Below are 16,187 nucleotides of genomic sequence, written 5' to 3'. Positions count from 1 at the left end.
CAGAGTTAGATGGTAAGCTCAACTCTCAGTATCCAAGATGCCTTGGATCTCATGAATGGCATCTCGCATGGACCGGAAGGCCTCAAACTCAGGTACTCTAAGAGTTGTGAAGATGTTACTATGTGCCGGGACGGATCAGCGTGTAGTGCTTACCCGATGCCGGGCCCAGACGGACTCAGACGGGTCCAAACGGACTCACGTCTCAGTTCCAAGCGAGCCTATCTGTACGCCGTAACGAGAGCCCCTCCGTGATGGCCGACTTCGGGCTCCGCAGCCGAGAGAGACAGAAGACGGGAGATTGAGGTGGAAGCGCGGGGTCCCCCAGTCTCACCATCGCCCACGGTCCACACCCACGACCGCGACCCCGCCACGGCCAACCCATATAGGCAATCCTAACAGTTGGCGACGGTGGCAGCGTCACGACCGTGTCCTGGGGCAACCCGCGTCTCCTCCTCCATCATCCACATCCTCCATCGACAATTGGTACTCGAGGGCCGTTTAGCGGGTCCGACGGTGGGCGTCACGGAGAGAAAGTACGATGTACCCCATCCCATCAGGGTGCGCAGCTCATCCTGACAAACGATGATGCAATTGCGTGTTGGAACCCCTCACTTGTTTAAAAAGAGGCCACCTAGAAGCTCTCCCCTTCGGCCTTTTCTTCTGCTGGTGATTCTCACGATATCGTACACTCTTCCTCTTCTTTTTCTTCTAAACCAATTCTCAGACAAATCCAGCAAAAATGTCTTTCGGAACCAAGGCCAAGCTTAACACCGGCGCCGAGATCCCGTACGTACAAATAATTACCCCTCCATCCATTCCCCTGCCGATCGCGATACCCCGCTCTCGTGCTCGCGCTCTGCCTCTTTTCCTACCCTCCCCGTACCGCAAAACGAAAAAAACACATAGAGTAAACTGACTTATGGCCATTCTAGCACTCTGGGATACGGCACCTGGCAGTCCGCCCCCGGCGAAGTCTCCGTCGGCGTCTACGAGGCCCTCAAGGCCGGCTACCGCCACCTCGATCTCGCCAAGATCTACCAGAACCAGCCCGAGGTCGCCCAGGGTATCAAGAAGGCCCTCGCCGAGATCCCCGGCCTCAAGCGTGAGGACATCTGGATCACCTCTAAGCTGTGGAACAACAACCACAAGCCCGAGAACGTCGAGGCTGCTCTTGACGAGACCCTCAAGGAGCTCGAGCTCGACTACCTTGACGTATGTCTTCCTACCGTGCCCCTCCTTTTCTGCTTAGTTGGGTGGACATCAACGGGTGAGCAATTCCCGGCTAACCACTCACTCACAGCTCTACCTCATCCACTGGCCCGTTGCCTTCAAGAAGGATGGCGACAAGCTCTTCCCCCTCGCCGCCGAGGGTGAGGTCGACCTCGACCAGAGCGTTTCCCTGGTCGACACCTGGAAGGCCCTGATCGACCTCCCCAAGTCCAAGGCCAAGAACATTGGTGTCTCCAACTTCACCGTCGAGGACCTCCAGACCGTCATCGACGCCACCGGTGTTACCCCCGCCGTTAACCAAATCGAGCGCCACCCCCTCCTCCAGCAGAACGACACCCTGATCAAGTACGCCAAGGAGAAGAACATCCACATCACCGCCTACTCTGTATGTTCACCCCCACCACCAACACCACCTCTCCTCAGTGACACAGTGACTAACAAGCGCAGGCCTTTGGTAACAACGGCTTCGGTCTTCCCCTCCTGATCGAGAACGACGTCGTCAAGAAGATCGCCACCAAGCTTAACGCCACCCCCGCCCAGGTCGTCCTCGCCTGGTCCCAGGTCGGCGGCCACTCCGTCATTCCCAAGTCCGTCACCCCCAGCCGCATCCAGTCCAACTTCCAGGAGGTCAAGATCTCGGATGAGGACGTTGCCGCCATCAACGAGATCGGCAAGGAGCCCCGCCGCTACAACATTCCCTTCACCTACAAGCCCCGCTGGAACATCAATATCTGGGACGAGAAGGAGGAGAAGGAGGCCTCCAACAAGGTCGTTCGCAAGCTTTAAGTTTGTGTGCTGTTGATAAAGAGGAAAGAAAAATTACCGCGTTCCTAGTTCATGATACCATGCGGGCCTTATATAGAAAAAGCCGTAGACGGCCATAGATGGACGACTCTATGAATAATGAAAACAAATAAGAACACTGCCTGCGCCATACTGATCTGTGAAACTTGGTGTCAGCACATGCAGTCAGAGATATTGACGCGGTCTGATACTCTTGTGTCGAGACTTAATCAAATCAGGGCAGATAGGTAGACGGCTCAAGGACCTTGAGCAGTCGGTGAGGCACAAGCCCTGGCACTGCATCCACTTTCGGGGCCCGACTTTCCCGGTAGGATGTACGTTGACGACTTTCGCTCTTAGAACAACTTCAAAATCATTCGACTTTTTCACTTCACACCTTGTTCTTCTGAATTGAATTCAAGTACTACTCAGAGGTATTTCATGATCTGCATTGGCTTTGTTGACGAGTCGTGAGCCTGTCAACTTGATGACTGCAATTTCGGGGAGCACCCGCTGACTAAGCAGACTATCTGTCCTGACGAGAAGCTGCCAGTACGCGTAACGTCCGGAGCACATCCCTGGCCAATCAAGCTTAAAAGCTCACCTTACACCTTGATCCTCAACACCCATTGCACCACCCCTTCAACCATGGCGGCCAAGTACGCTGCGCAGGACCTCTCAGACGCGGCATTAGGAGGTCCAATTGGCCTGAAAGATGGCTACTTTGTCGACAACTACGGGCGCACCCTCACGCTGCATGGCCTTAACATCTCCGGGGCAAGCAAGCTGCCCACGACGCCCAATGGCCTGTCTCATCTCACCGACGGCTTCTTCGAGCACCGGACAGTGACATTCATCGGCAGACCGTTTCCTCTTGGAGATGCGCCGCTGCACTTCAGACGGTTGCAGGCTTGGGGCTTGCCGCTGATCCGCCTGCTTGTTACGTGGGAGTCAATTGGACACTCCGGGCCGGACCCGGAGACTGATGTTGATTTGGAGTATATCGACTATCTGCGCCAGCTCATTGAGATCATGCCGAAATATGGTATCAAGTGCTTTATCTGCGCTCACCAGGATGTGTGGAGCCGGTTCAGTGGCGGCAGCGGGGCACCCGGCTGGACGTTTGAGGTTGCTGGGCTCGATGTCGAGGCCTTCACTGAGACTGGTGCCGCATATGTGCATGGGCAGGATGATCTGAGGAGAGCTACGGCGCCTGTGAATGAGAAGGAGCCGAGCGGTCCGTTTGTGTGGCCATCTGGGTACCAGAAGATCGCTGCATCGACCATGGCGACGCTGTTTTGGGCGGGCGAAGCTCTGGCGCCAAAGCTGCAATGTCAGCGGTCGAAGAATGGCAGTGATGAGACTGTTTCGGCTCAGGAGTTTCTTCAAAGTGCCTTTATCGAAGCTTTTGGCCGGCTCGCTGATGAGGTGGCTGGTCTCGAGGCATGCGTTGGATTTGAGCCGTTGAATGAGCCACATCGAGGTCTCGTCAATCTTCATGGGTTCGACGGTTGGAACTATGATACCGACCTTCATATCGGATACTACCCTTCCTTGACACAAGCACTCGCACTTGCCAGTGGCTACGCTCAAGAAGTCAATTATTACGTCAAGTCTTGGCCGTTCCCTACTCGTATTTCTCACAAAACTGTCGTCGACCCTAAGGGAAGATCTGCTTGGCTGGCTGCTAAGCCAAGTGCATCGGAACCACAGAATTACGGTCTCGGCGAGTGTGTATGGCGCGCTCATGGCGTCTGGGAATGGGACGAAGCCAAAAGGGGCCCAAAGATTCTGCAGCAGGATTACTTTGAGGTCGACCACCGGCCGGGCCGTGAAGGCAAGCCGCTGGAATGGTACCGCGACTTTTACGGTCCCTTCCTCAAGCGCTTCTCGGAGCGTGTCTCACGGAAGTCTTCCCGCCAGTTCTGCTTCTTCGAGCCGATCCCAAATGAGTTTGTGCCCCCTTGGGTTGGCCAGGACGGCAAGGTGGACGAAGCCGGACAGAAGCAGACATACGCGACCAAGACAATCATCGACACCCCGAGGCCAGGAAATCTCGTCTTTGCTCCTCATTTCTACGACCTCAACGTATTGTTCAGCAAGCATCACTCGTGGATGAGCGTCAACGTACAAGGCCTCTCCAGGGGCATGTTCATCTTGAAAGCGCTCTACTTCGGCGCTAAAGCGCTCCGCCAAAACTACCGCACGCAGCTCGCCAACATCCTAAAGTATGGGCAAAAGTCGCTGGGGACCCACGTGCCTGCCCTCATCGGCGAGGTCGGCATACCCTACGACATCAACGGCGGCGAAGCCTTCAAGACGGGCAACTACGATAAGCTGCGGGAGCTCATGCACGCGCTCGTCTCGGCCATGGAGGACAATAACCTGGCCTTTACGCTGTGGAATTATAACCCTGATAATCGGGTGGAGTACGGCGATGGGTGGAACAAGGAAGATTTCTCTGTCGTTAACGGCGACACTGAAGCGAAGCCGGGCCACATTCTGCCAGACTATGCTAACGCAGCACATGAGGATAATGAGCTGTACCGCGGCGGGAGGGTGCTGGACGTGATTATTCGTCCTTACGCCGTCAAAATTGCAGGTCGCCCCGTTCGCTCGGATTGGGACCCGCGGACCCTCCATTACGAATTCGAATGGACTTCAGAGGCCGAGACCGACGTCAAGAATAGCAAAAGTCAACCACAAAAGTCACGGACGACGGAGATCTTTGTGCCAAAGTACCACTACGCGCAGCGCAACATCGACATCAAGGTCAGCGACGGAGAGTGGTCGTATGATCCTGATCTGGCGACGTTGTATGTGCAACATGACGGAAGTAAGAGCACGCACCGCTTGACGATTGATATTACGAACATCCCGAGGCATCTGATGGAGACTGTTGAGAGAAGGAGGCGGGCGTTCCCGCCTAGTTTCCCGCTGAGTCTCATATCGCCTAGTACGGAGCTTGCGATTGGGGAGTTGATGATGCCGATGTTGTTGCCTGGGCTTCTCGTCATTTTCCTAGCTGTTGTGACGATGTTTGTCTAGGGGCGGAGGGTTAATTCGCAGCAGAAAGGTAGTTGCGGTAGACTTTTGAAGTTGATGGGGTTAGATATCGGGTGCTTAAATGAACTTTGTAAGAGACCTAAGGTCAGAGGCTTGAGTATGGGCTCATGTCTCTTTGACTTTGAGAATGGAAGTACGCTGCCCAACGTCGAAAGCTGACAAGCGAATCGTGTGAGAATTCACGGGTCGCCATTTTGACCCGCATAGTCATGAAGTACCTAGTATCACCGATTCTCCGCCTTAATCCTGGCCTGAAACTGACCTCTCAGACGCGACTTCAAGATATAGTAAGATAGAGTGGACGGTGAACATTGAATATCAGAACCAAGAGGCATCTGAAGTTCATATGCAAGGGGCCACTTTTATCCGTCTCTAGGTCAAGTTTATTGGTTTAACTTTTGCCCCTCCCCCTCTTTTGCCCATGCTTCTGTCAACCTCTGTTGAGCTCATAATCAGAACTCATTCGACCGACGGGCAACCTATCACGAGCGACTTACACAATAGTAATATTCACGGTTTACTAGTAGATGTCATACTGTTGTAAAAGGTTAGCCCGCAAGATTAGTGTCTGTCTTGGTGAATGTACCATGTTGACCACTCCACCAGGAAAGACTCCGAACTGTCTGCTAAGCAACAGCATCCCCAAATCTAGGGTATCCTTTGGTGTAATAAGAACTTCTCGTCTCTCATCCTTGACAATATCTATCGTGAAAGCGAATCAACACCACCGCCAAGATGATGGGCTACGACGACGACGACGGCATGGGAAGCCGTCTCTTCGACCACCGCGCAAGCGACACTCACAGAATGGTCCCAAAAGCAGACCTCATCATCTACAACCCCTCAACCCAGCTCCTCGGCATGCAGATGTACTCCTGGGCCACCAAACGCCCCGTCCCCGAACGCGGCAGCATGGTTGTCTACATTGACGGCGCCTGTCGCAACAACGGGCTCCCCGACGCACAAGCCTCGTGGGGCGTCTACTTTGGTCCTGGGTCACGGCACAACGCGTGCGGGTTGTTGGCAAGGGACCTCCCGCAGACGAACTCGAGGGCGGAGATTGAGGCGCTGGTGCAGGCTGTGAGGATTATTTGCGAGATTACGGGGAGGGATTATTCGTTGAACCGAATTACGATTGTGACGGACTCGGAGTATCTTGCGAATGCTATGGCGCTTTGGATTGGGGAGTGGATTGAGAATGAGGGGTTGAATGCGAGGGGGAAGAGGGTTGCGCATTTTGAGGTGTTGAGGGAGTTGCATGAGCAGTTGGATGAGATGACGTATGGAGATGATGGGGGAAGGGATATTTTGTTTTGGGCTGTGCCGAGGGAGGAGAATAAGGAGGCTGATGCATTGGCTAATCGGGCGTTTTCAAGTGTGCCGTAGGACGTTTTGATGCTGATGGGATGTGCAACTTTTCAAGACTTCTGTAGGGATGTCCTTAGTTTTGTGTCAGGCTTTTGAAAGTCAATGGGAGCTTTTGCGATCGACTTGACGAGTACGTGAAGTTGTTGAAGTTGCTTGAGTCGACAAGGTAATACAGGTGATGGTCTGAGAAGGATTGCCAGCGAAATGTTAAATTGCCTTCACTCTCATCACCAACCTGGCTAGCACTCGTCAGAACTAAATCAGATTTAAGCGTTGGTTTTTTTTTTTACAGACTCATCAATGTTTGAATGATTATGCTCTGTCTTAAAATCCTTGAACTCATGGCATTCTCGGTGCTGCTTTGCAGAGCAGAGTTGGGAGCAATTCCTTTTGAGTTGTTGAACAATCCTATGTAGGATAAGAGACAATCACAACCAATGAACAACAGCGATAAGGTGGTCCAACTCTGCTTACGTCACGTGACTGAAAGTCATAATTTTGAGCAGATGGATTCTCTTGCATCATCTACCTACTCCAAAACGTAATGTACATTCAGCTGCCTGATCATATGTTCTTGTGAACACCTAATCCAGCTCAGAGCCCAACGTTGTTCGACAACTCTTGTGGCCATGGGGACTCGACCTCACGACAATTCCTGGTCTCATCTGTGCGAGCATTGTTTGACTATTTTTACTGAAGCCAGAGAAGTCTCTTCATATGGTCTGTATTCTCCGAATAATGAAGGCTACCGGCTTCCGCACACCAAAGGGAGCCTGGAAGACGGAAAGTGTGGTGGCTGTCGCCTGTGTAGTCTCATATGGGTTCGACGCTTGAACTTTGTGGAGAAGAGCGATATGCCATGGTCAGACTGGGATGAATTGAACCCAGATAGTAGTCTCGAGCTTCGATATGGCTTTGCCAGCGGAACTCAAGGTTACAAAATTCACATGGGCCTGTGGAGATTTGACGAGGAGAATGCCAATCGAATGCAGACCATTTTCTTCTCCATCGAAGAAACAACAGGTCCGTGATGCTCCCGAGTAACTATGCTGGTAGGATTTAAAAGGCTCATGCGGAATGACAGCGGAAGTTGCAGCTTCAATCCCAAGGGAAGAGTCCGTTCTGGCTCTGAACACCAATACTGGCTCGGAGCAAGCATTCAGCTTAGCTCAGAAGTTTCTCACGGATTGCCTGAAATCACACGATTGCTCAATGCCAAACGAGAACGGATGGGCCCCTACACGCCTGATTGACTTGGGAGAGTCCCCTTCCAACGTGGCCAAGCTGGTACATTCGCGATCTCTACAACGCCCTGTTCGATGGATGACGCTGAGCCACTGCTGGGGCCTTAAGCAGCCGTGCATTCTCCTAGAGACGAACATCAAGCAGTTTATGAAAGAAATACCGCACTCAGAGCTTTCCAAAACCTTTACAGACGCCTTTGTTATCGCTAGGAGACTTGGAGTTCGATATCTATGGATAGATTCCATCTGCATCATTCAGCACAGCGAAGATGACTGGCGACGAGAGGCACCTACGATGGGCAAGGTCTACAGCCTGTCGCTTTGTACCATATCTGCAAGCCACGCGGCGGACGGATCAGGCGGCTGCTTTTCGGACAGAGACCCATGGACTGTTTTGCCCTGCGTCATACCATCGCCGTTCTCGATGGATTCTGAGGCTCGACCATTTCTTCTTCACGGGGAAAACCTAGATGCCAGATGGAAGTCGGACATTCCAGATGCGCCCCTACATAAGCGAGCTTGGGTCTTTCAGGAGCGACTTCTCTCCCCTCGGACGCTCTACTTTGGTCGGCAGCAGATTCTCTGGGCATGTGGCCAACACGAGCTTTGTGAATCGTTTCCTGAAGGGGTCCCGTCGCAGCCTGCCACTATCTGGTGGCAGTTCATCGGCGACCGGAGACGTTTTCGAAATATGCTGCTCGAGAGCGCGGGTACCAAGCCCTTTGAGGCCGCGTGGTCGGAAACAGTGAAGATGTATACCAAAACACAGCTTACGTTCCCTAGTGACAGGCAAGTGGCGTTTTCGGGCTTGCCCGGTCAGTTGCAGGATAAGCGCAATACCAAGCAAGCTTATGGTGTATGGATAGACGAGAGTTTGCCATGGGCTTTGCTTTGGGGTGCTCAGGAAAAGGTTTTCGCGCGGCCGAATGATTACTTGGCGCCATCGTGGTCGTGGATGACACTGAACACGCCAGTAACATTCGGGAACTGGTATCCGCATGGCACTGGGTTGGTGAAAGCTGTTGATCTCACCACCTCTGGTTTCGGTGGAACGAATAAGATCGGAAAGGCGGAAAACGACGGGTTGATTTTAGAGGGTGTCCTCAAGGTGGCGTTTTACAGAAAAGAGGTTACCGAAGAGGGCGACGTGAAGCACATGGTCTCGCAACTGAAGGGCAGGTATGAGGAATCCATTCAACTCCAGGCATTCACTAGAATAAACGATTGGAAAGCGCTAGGTTCGATGCTCCAGCCGGCAACTTCAGAGTCCGACTCAGATTGGACGCAAATGTACGGTTGGGACTCGCCTGAAGAGACGCCCGCAGGAGATACTGTCATCTGTCTTCCGCTGGTCAACCATACAGACCGCGTTTTGAGGTTCGAGGGTTTACTTCTTGAGCCTGTGCCGCAACCGCCGGAGGTCAACACGGTTCTATCTACAAGCAGAACGGAGGGCGATGAGCAATTGAAAAAGTTCCGGCGGATTGGAAGCTATCATCTGATGCACCGCGCCGACTGGGTGGCAACAACCGGAAAGTTACGATTCATGCTTATTTAATGAGTTGGAAGTGGGATTATTCAAAGACCCAGAAGACCCAAAATGACAAAAGAGTTCAACCCCCAGTGCTAGACTGGGGCCTACATCTCTGGATGCTCGTGCTGGGATTCGAACTCGGGTACTCTCGCTAAGCCTGTCGTCGAATAGGCTGGTTGGCGTATAATTGATTGTTGATCATGGACTGCTCCATCACCAGCCAGTTTGACCCGACCCATCGACTCAGACGGGCGCCTGCTGGCTGGTGACAGAGATGGAGTCGAGGGGACCTATATGGGCCTCAGCCGGTGTGTATTCGTGTGGCTGGGTTGGCGATTGTGTATCCAGGCAGGTGGGTGGCGAGAATACGCAGAGGAAACCTAAGAAGGCATCCACCGACATCTTGAACTTGCGCACCTTCATAAGGTAGCAGAGCAAGACTCATCTTGGATGATCAAAATAGAGTACCGTCGTTCAAAGACGCCCTGGAGAATGAACTACAATGGAAACCCTGTTGATTCTTGATTGGAATGCAGTCTTCTATTTCCTAAATGGAATTTACCACCCTCCCGTTTGTTTTCACTGTCTATTTCCTATTGGAACTCCCTGAACTCCGAGTACATGCATTTATCAGTCACCATTCGCTCACTCTTATGCCGGCGCGGTGCCGCTAGGCATGGCACTTCCGCTAGGAGAGCCACCTCCGCCACCTTGCTCGCTCTCCGGGCCACTCAAAGAAGGGCTGTTTTCCGTGTCGATGCCGATGGTGATGTAGCCAACCATGCCTTTGGTAATGTCACTACCATCGAGAGGGACGATGTCGATGACGGGGTTGTAGCCATTTGCGAGGCCTGAAGAGTAGACAGAGTCCACGTCGTTAGTTGTGCGGTTGATCTCGGTGTGGCTGACGTAGGGCTCCAGGGCCATAATTTCCTGTGAAATGGACTCGTTGAAGTACAGTTGGCCAATGGAGTTGGTGTTACCAGTCTTGACGGTGCCGTTGCTGTGTAGGACCCAATCGGTGAAGACTAGTTGGAACTGTCAGCTTCGAAGTATTACAATCCTTGAAAATTTGGCTTACCTTGAGCGTGGATGTGGATGGATCTTTGGATGTAGAAACCAGGGAAGATGGTCTTCATCTCAAGAATACCCTCATCATTGGAAGGCCACATGCCACGAAGCCATGTGGTGTCATCAGTATGAAGATCCGTGGTGCCAATCTCAAAGTCAGTGACGTTGAGAGACTCGAGAAGCTCCCGGAAGTCCGTATTGGGGTCACGGCCAGTGAAACTAGAGTAGCTGCCGGTGGAGTTGCAGTGCCAGAACGCAACAAGTGCGTTGGGAAGGGGCTCGCAGGTAGCCATATCAAGGACACCGACGTCGAGGATAAGAGGAACGCCGACTTGGTCCTCAGTCATGTCCTGACGCAAAGTCTCTGACCGGGGCCAGTAGTACGGACCAGCGGTGACATCGGGGGCAAGGACGCAGGTATCGTTCTGGAGAGTGTCGTAGTAGGGACCCTCGGTGACGATGGTGTACGAGCTGTTGCCGGATCGTCTGTTCAGGCCAGCCTCCTCCTGGCGCTTCTCGAATCGCTTCTGCTTGAACTTCGCGGCTCCAGAAGCACAGCGCTTAGAGAGATCGGCGTGGCGTTTGATGACTCCGGGGGCTACCTCCTTGTGGGCAAGGGCCAAGGAGGCGAACGCGCCAATTGCAACGGTTGAAAGTTTCATGATGTGTGGAGAGAAGGTTGCTGCCGAGAGATAGTTTGGATGAACGAGAGGTCGAGAAACATCCAAACTCGATTCATCTTATACATGTCTCAACCTTTTCCATCTTTCAGGAAAAAGTGGCCACTATTGATGCAAATGCCATGTCGACAGCATCATTCGAAGACCTGGTTCCCCTGAACGCGTCACCGAGGATGAACAGTTTGTCGGCATTTCGACATCAACTGGGTACTCGCACATGGAGCGGGCAGTGTAATGACGAATCACAGTCATTTCATTACAAGCCCGGACAAGCTTGTAGCATATCGTCAATCTAAAATAGGTATATACGGTGCCACAGCGTTCGCAGAGGCTGACGACTGTTCCAACTTTTCTCCACTGAAAATCGGAATGTGGGTGAATGGGGGCCGCGGACCGCTCACTGTAGATCAACTACGATTTACGAATGCGAGTATTCTCTGTTCGTCCTTGGAAGCAGTGATTATGATTGGGGTCGATTTGGAGCTCGATTTATCCGTAGATCATAGCGGAGGACAATATAGGGCCCCGGCTCCGAATAATCCGGTATGTGGGAGCCGAGCCGCCATCACATTTTGCACATAAGTCGGACGGTATCCGGCGAAATTGTTCCTAGAATAATCGTGGTTTGAAATACTCTTTTTTTATCCAAAAAGTCATGCTGAGGATCTGGTATAGAGTTCGACTGTACAACCTGATGAGGTGAGCTATGGAGCTGACGGAGGGTGTCAGTCAACCTCCAGGTCACTCTGTGCAGCCAGTTGGCAGCTGCTTTTGTAGTCGGATTGCCGAGAGCTAATAGCGGAAAGCCTAGTTAAGATCATCTTTAACCGAGAGCTTTTTTGAGTCAAGATGTAGTCGTACTTGCTCATAAGTTCAAAAGATTGATACCTCGTACTGCCGCGATATGTTCTGGACTCCACTCTGTGTTCTGGCCTTCTGATAGCTGATGGCCGTGGCCCATGACGACAACAGGCTCAGTTGCTCAGATGATTCAAGTTTGCACTCTCGATGTGACAGTCTTCACTGTGCAACTTGGCATTATTAGTCACCTTCGCTTGGCAGACGGCAGTTAACGCAAGTTAAGACTGACACATGCAGGCCGCATTAGGACGACAATGTCAAAGCAAGCTATCACCCGCTATCAATAATTATCTTTCGCCTAGATGCACGGTGCCAATCGCTCATGCCTAGCTACTTAGTGCCTCAAGGAAGCATGACCTAAATGTATCCTCTCATCGGCGAACCGGAGTTCTCGTTACCTTTGGTATAAGATGCTGCTCTACTCGCCATAACAACATGAAAGTTGTGCAAAACCACGGGATCTGCCAAGTTGCCGTCATTGCATGTCATCCCTGGCGCGGACCAAGACTTCGTCGTAAATATATGGTGTGCGTAGCTACAACGGACAAACGATGCCCTCGCACTCCGCGTTGCTGCACTTGAGTAATCGATCACTGTCCGTGTTGCGTTTAAACGCCAGACTAACCCCTGCATCGTCGGCCTTGGGTTAAGAAAGAATTTGCGCGATGTAAGTGGGGACAGACTTGTCAAGCGGGGAGGCGTGACAAGAATCAAGACCTCGCACGAACAGAGCCAGAAACTGAGAAGAATTTGAGGAGGATGGTCGTCGCTTTTGAGGACGGTTCCCCGGGGGGCATCAAAAACTATCCCAGATTTTAGAGATCCACCCGTCCCGCTGTCGGGCACTTGTCTGCTTCCGAAGCTTGCTACAATGATCTGCATGACTCGGAACTTAAGAGACGCGGTTCCCAGTTGTAAGCGCCGCTGATTCGCTCGAGAGGGCGGCGGGCAGGGTTGGCGGCGGGTCGCGCAGAGTTGCAACGACGGGAGTGTTGGCCGGCGGGCAGCAGTTTAGCACCGTGATATGCTAGAAACAACGTCAACGTGGAGATGATTTGGAGTAATTCTTGACTTGTAATACGAAATTTCTTGTGTAATGATGAAACTGACGATGATAATTTGTTGACCGCCGAGTTACCCCCTCTGAGGCTGGGCACAGTATATAAGTTGACGGTAGACGCACTTATACCTTTGACCATCCCCAAGCGTGGTCTATCAGCTTTTGCTTCATACTTTCTCCCACCCCAAATTGCCACGATGGAGGCCATAACACCCCCTGAACATCTTCTCAGCTCATGGGCGGACGATTCATCACTCATCCGTAAACTGGATTTATGGACATCACTATGTCTCGGCATCATCCTCATCAGCATCTTCACGATAGTACCCCACATTCGCAAACCTTCTCGCAAACTCCCCTCCGTCAACCCGGGACGAATATTTGACTTTTTCGACCAAGAGCGGAAGAAGGGATTCTTGATGAATGCTCGTCGTATCATGGAAGACGCTCGGACTCAATTTCCCGGCCAGCCTTACAGACTTATGACGGACGTTGGCGAGACAGTAGTCATTCCGCCAGATCTTGTTCACGATATTCGCAACGAGCCAGGGTTGAGCTTCGCAAAGGCTTTTGCAGACAACTTTCACCCTCAACTGAGTGGATTCGAAGGCTTCGCCGTTGGCAACAGACCTGATGGTCTTTTCCAGCTCGTCATCAAGAAGCGCATCACCAAATTGCTCAGTAGGTTTTCCGCTTCCCATCACGAAGTTGCCCTTTTCTTACCCCACACCCCACATTGAGACCCCACGTTACACCAACACACCCTCACGATACTTACACGATGACACAGACCAAATCACGGAGCCTCTTGCGTCAGAAACTAGATTCGCTGTCAACCACATCTTCGGCAAGCCCGCCGGTAAGTTCCCTAACACGCTCACTGCAGGGTAAGTAGCCGATCACATTGCTGACACGCTTGGGACTGCTCTTTGTAGAATGGCAAGAGTACAATACCAAAGACACCATCCTCGACCTCATCTGCCGCCTCTCCTCCCGCGTCTTTCTCGGCGATGAAGTATGCCGCGACGAAGCCTGGCTCGCGATAACAAAGTCCTACACCGTCAACGCCTTCTTCGGCGCCGAGATCCTGCGTCCGTACCCGTATTGGCTGCGCTACGCCGCCAACTTGTTCCTACCTGAGTGCAAGACTCTTAGAAGGCAGGTATCTGATTCTCGAGATATCATTGAGCCGGTGCTTCAAAAACGCAGAGACGCACGGCAGCGGGCTAAGGAAAGGGGCGAACCGGCGCCGAAGTTCAATGATGGCATTGATTGGTTCGAAGAGGAGAGTCAGGGGCGAGAGTATGATGTCGTTGGCGCGCAGCTGGGTCTGTCGGTCGTTGCGATTCATACCACCACGGATCTACTCGTAGAGACGATGCTTCGTATTGCAGAGCACCCCGAACTATTTGACGTCATGAGGAAGGAAATTGTTGAAGTTCTCACCGCTGAAGGCTGGAAGAAGACGGCTCTTTTCAACATGAAACTCATGGACAGCGTTCTCAAAGAGTCGCAACGACTGAAGCCTGTTACATCTGGTAAGTCTCTCCTTTTCTCTTCCGTGACAACAGGGAAATACCCTCCGAGCACCAGTCGCTCACCAAAACAATCAGCAATCATGGCCCGCATGGCAACCCGCCAAGTCACCCTCCCCAACGGCCTCAAACTCCAAAAAGGAGAACGTTGCGTCGGCGACCTGGGCAAGATGCATGATCCCTCCATCTACCCGAACCCCGAAGCCTTCAACGGCTACCGCTTCCTCGAGATGCGCGGCGACGCGAAACTCGACAGCCAGGCCCACCTCGTCAGCACGTCGCCCTCTCACCTCGGCTTCGGCCATGGGCAGCACGCGTGCCCGGGTCGCTTCTTCGCCGGCAACGAGCTCAAGATTGCACTGGCGCATTTGCTAATGAAGTTTGACTGGAAGTTGACGCCTGGGTACAAGCATCAGTGGCAGGAGTGGGGGTTTGCGTGGAACTCGGACAGTACGGCGAAGTTGTTGTTCAGGAGGAGGGAGGCGCCGGAGATTGATATCGATGCGATTTGAGGACGGAATGGGGTGTTGATCCGTGGCATTTACATAGAGGGGGATCCTTGACAAGTGTTGATTTTCAATCCACTCATATCACTTTACCAAGAGTAAGATACTCTAGCCTCAAGCCGAGAAGAAAAAGAATACGGAAGAAAAACAAAAACACGAAACATGAAGGGCGCTTGTGGGATTCGTACCCGCAAGCTACAGCTCGGTAGCTCTGCACTTCAGGATTAGGGGTATAACCATCTTAAGCTTCTGGGCAGGAGTCCCTTTTACTGCTGTTGAGAACGGTTGAGATGAATCAGGTTATAGACTATGCCCCGGGCCCCGCCTTATCCTGTACATTTCAGGCTGTGAGTTGACGAATATGCATGTAGTATTCGACGATGAACATTGCAAACGTGAGGCCACACATTTATTCTGTCAAAGAACTGGGAAAATTGGACAAGATGCATGTCTCAGGAAAGCTTGGTTGAATACAAGTCCCTTTCAAGTATGCATATTTACGATATGAAACAAGAAACAGACAGGTCGTTGCCTCCATAGGGACTGATGGACTCCTCCATCTGAACCACATCGATAAATCTAAGTTAAATCTCTCTAGCTCAGATTATCCAGCAGATAAGACTTTGTTATCCCTGCCCCACAAAGCTGGGCCTGATTCAAGGAGTGATCCTCAACCAGGCACCCAGTCCATATCGTTCGACAAATACCTTGCCTGCTGCCGATGAGAAGCAGCAGATGGCCCCGAGCTGAGTCCTCCACCCGCTCCGCCAATACTGACACTCGATCCTCCTCCTAAAGGTTCTGTACCATAATCAGGCCTCATATCCATCTCCAACATGCCGGTCGGTGCCTCCTGTGTTTCAAGATTATTCAGCCACTCCCTCTGCTGCCGCTTTTGCTCCTCAATCTGCTCTTTCGCCCGCTGCTTCAAGTGCAGTTCTCGCTGCATGTTGAGTGCGCTGACTTTGTTTGTGTTAGTTATCCCCCATCTCTCGTCTCCATCTGCAGCATCACCGTGTTCGGGGTCTGCCGCCCCCTTCTCCTTGTCCCCTTTTCCAGGAGTCGAACCCGGATAACTTGATAAGCTGGACACTTCCTCCGTAGTCGGCGAATAATCCTGGGGATCCGGGATTCGTCGCCGTCGCTTCCCACCGAATCCAAATCCGGGGACGACACCGCTATGTCGCCTCTCAGGAGAGTCCGGTATTGCCGGTGCAGGATCACGATACGCGTTAGCCAGCGTCGCTCC

The 16,187-nt window shown here is 52.3% G+C and overlaps 6 protein-coding genes across 6 annotated transcripts; 5 read left to right on the top strand and 1 right to left on the bottom strand.

Annotated features, from left to right (window-relative positions):
• The first annotated feature begins 439 nt into the window (after positions 1 to 439).
• Positions 440 to 2,409, top strand: BDZ83DRAFT_642544 (aldo/keto reductase). The gene is made up of 4 exons (XM_060509623.1): positions 440 to 786; positions 933 to 1,212; positions 1,301 to 1,615; positions 1,678 to 2,409. Exons 1-4 carry the CDS (start codon positions 740 to 742, stop codon positions 2,014 to 2,016), a joined length of 981 nt encoding a protein of 326 aa, XP_060358150.1. The 5' UTR covers positions 440 to 739; the 3' UTR covers positions 2,017 to 2,409.
• BDZ83DRAFT_642542 (glycoside hydrolase family 5 protein) lies at positions 2,410 to 5,452 on the top strand. Its single transcript, XM_060509622.1, has one exon. The coding sequence runs from the start codon at positions 2,662 to 2,664 to the stop codon at positions 5,059 to 5,061; it is 2,400 nt and encodes a 799-aa protein (XP_060358149.1). The 5' UTR covers positions 2,410 to 2,661; the 3' UTR covers positions 5,062 to 5,452.
• A 152-nt stretch (positions 5,453 to 5,604) lies between these two features.
• Positions 5,605 to 6,611, top strand: BDZ83DRAFT_642538 (ribonuclease H-like domain-containing protein). The gene has a single exon (XM_060509621.1). The coding sequence runs from the start codon at positions 5,815 to 5,817 to the stop codon at positions 6,463 to 6,465; it is 651 nt and encodes a 216-aa protein (XP_060358148.1). The 5' UTR covers positions 5,605 to 5,814; the 3' UTR covers positions 6,466 to 6,611.
• A 913-nt stretch (positions 6,612 to 7,524) lies between these two features.
• On the top strand, positions 7,525 to 8,658 carry BDZ83DRAFT_593023 (heterokaryon incompatibility protein-domain-containing protein; the record flags this gene model as incomplete). Its single annotated transcript, XM_060506593.1, has 1 exon — positions 7,525 to 8,658. A coding segment is annotated over one exon (1,134 nt), but the record flags the coding sequence as incomplete, so codon positions are not given.
• A 1,153-nt stretch (positions 8,659 to 9,811) lies between these two features.
• BDZ83DRAFT_724500 (Intradiol ring-cleavage dioxygenase) lies at positions 9,812 to 10,958 on the bottom strand (the record flags this gene model as incomplete). Its single annotated transcript, XM_060512661.1, has 3 exons — positions 9,812 to 9,831; positions 9,936 to 10,253; positions 10,307 to 10,958. 3 exons carry the CDS (start codon positions 10,956 to 10,958, stop codon positions 9,812 to 9,814), a joined length of 990 nt encoding a protein of 329 aa, XP_060358146.1.
• Positions 10,959 to 13,094: 2,136 nt separating this feature from the next.
• On the top strand, positions 13,095 to 14,944 carry BDZ83DRAFT_758123 (cytochrome P450; the record flags this gene model as incomplete). Its single annotated transcript, XM_060514989.1, has 4 exons — positions 13,095 to 13,578; positions 13,688 to 13,756; positions 13,833 to 14,435; positions 14,511 to 14,944. 4 exons carry the CDS (start codon positions 13,095 to 13,097, stop codon positions 14,942 to 14,944), a joined length of 1,590 nt encoding a protein of 529 aa, XP_060358145.1.
• Positions 14,945 to 16,187: the final 1,243 nt, after the last annotated feature.

This window comes from Colletotrichum acutatum (genome assembly GCF_030867785.1).
Source record: "Colletotrichum acutatum strain CBS 112980 chromosome Unknown BDZ83scaffold_203, whole genome shotgun sequence".
In the NCBI taxonomy this organism is placed as follows: Eukaryota; Fungi; Ascomycota; class Sordariomycetes; order Glomerellales; family Glomerellaceae; genus Colletotrichum; species Colletotrichum acutatum.
Note: the sequence above shows the minus strand (reverse complement) of the source record. Positions and strands in the feature narration are given on the sequence as shown.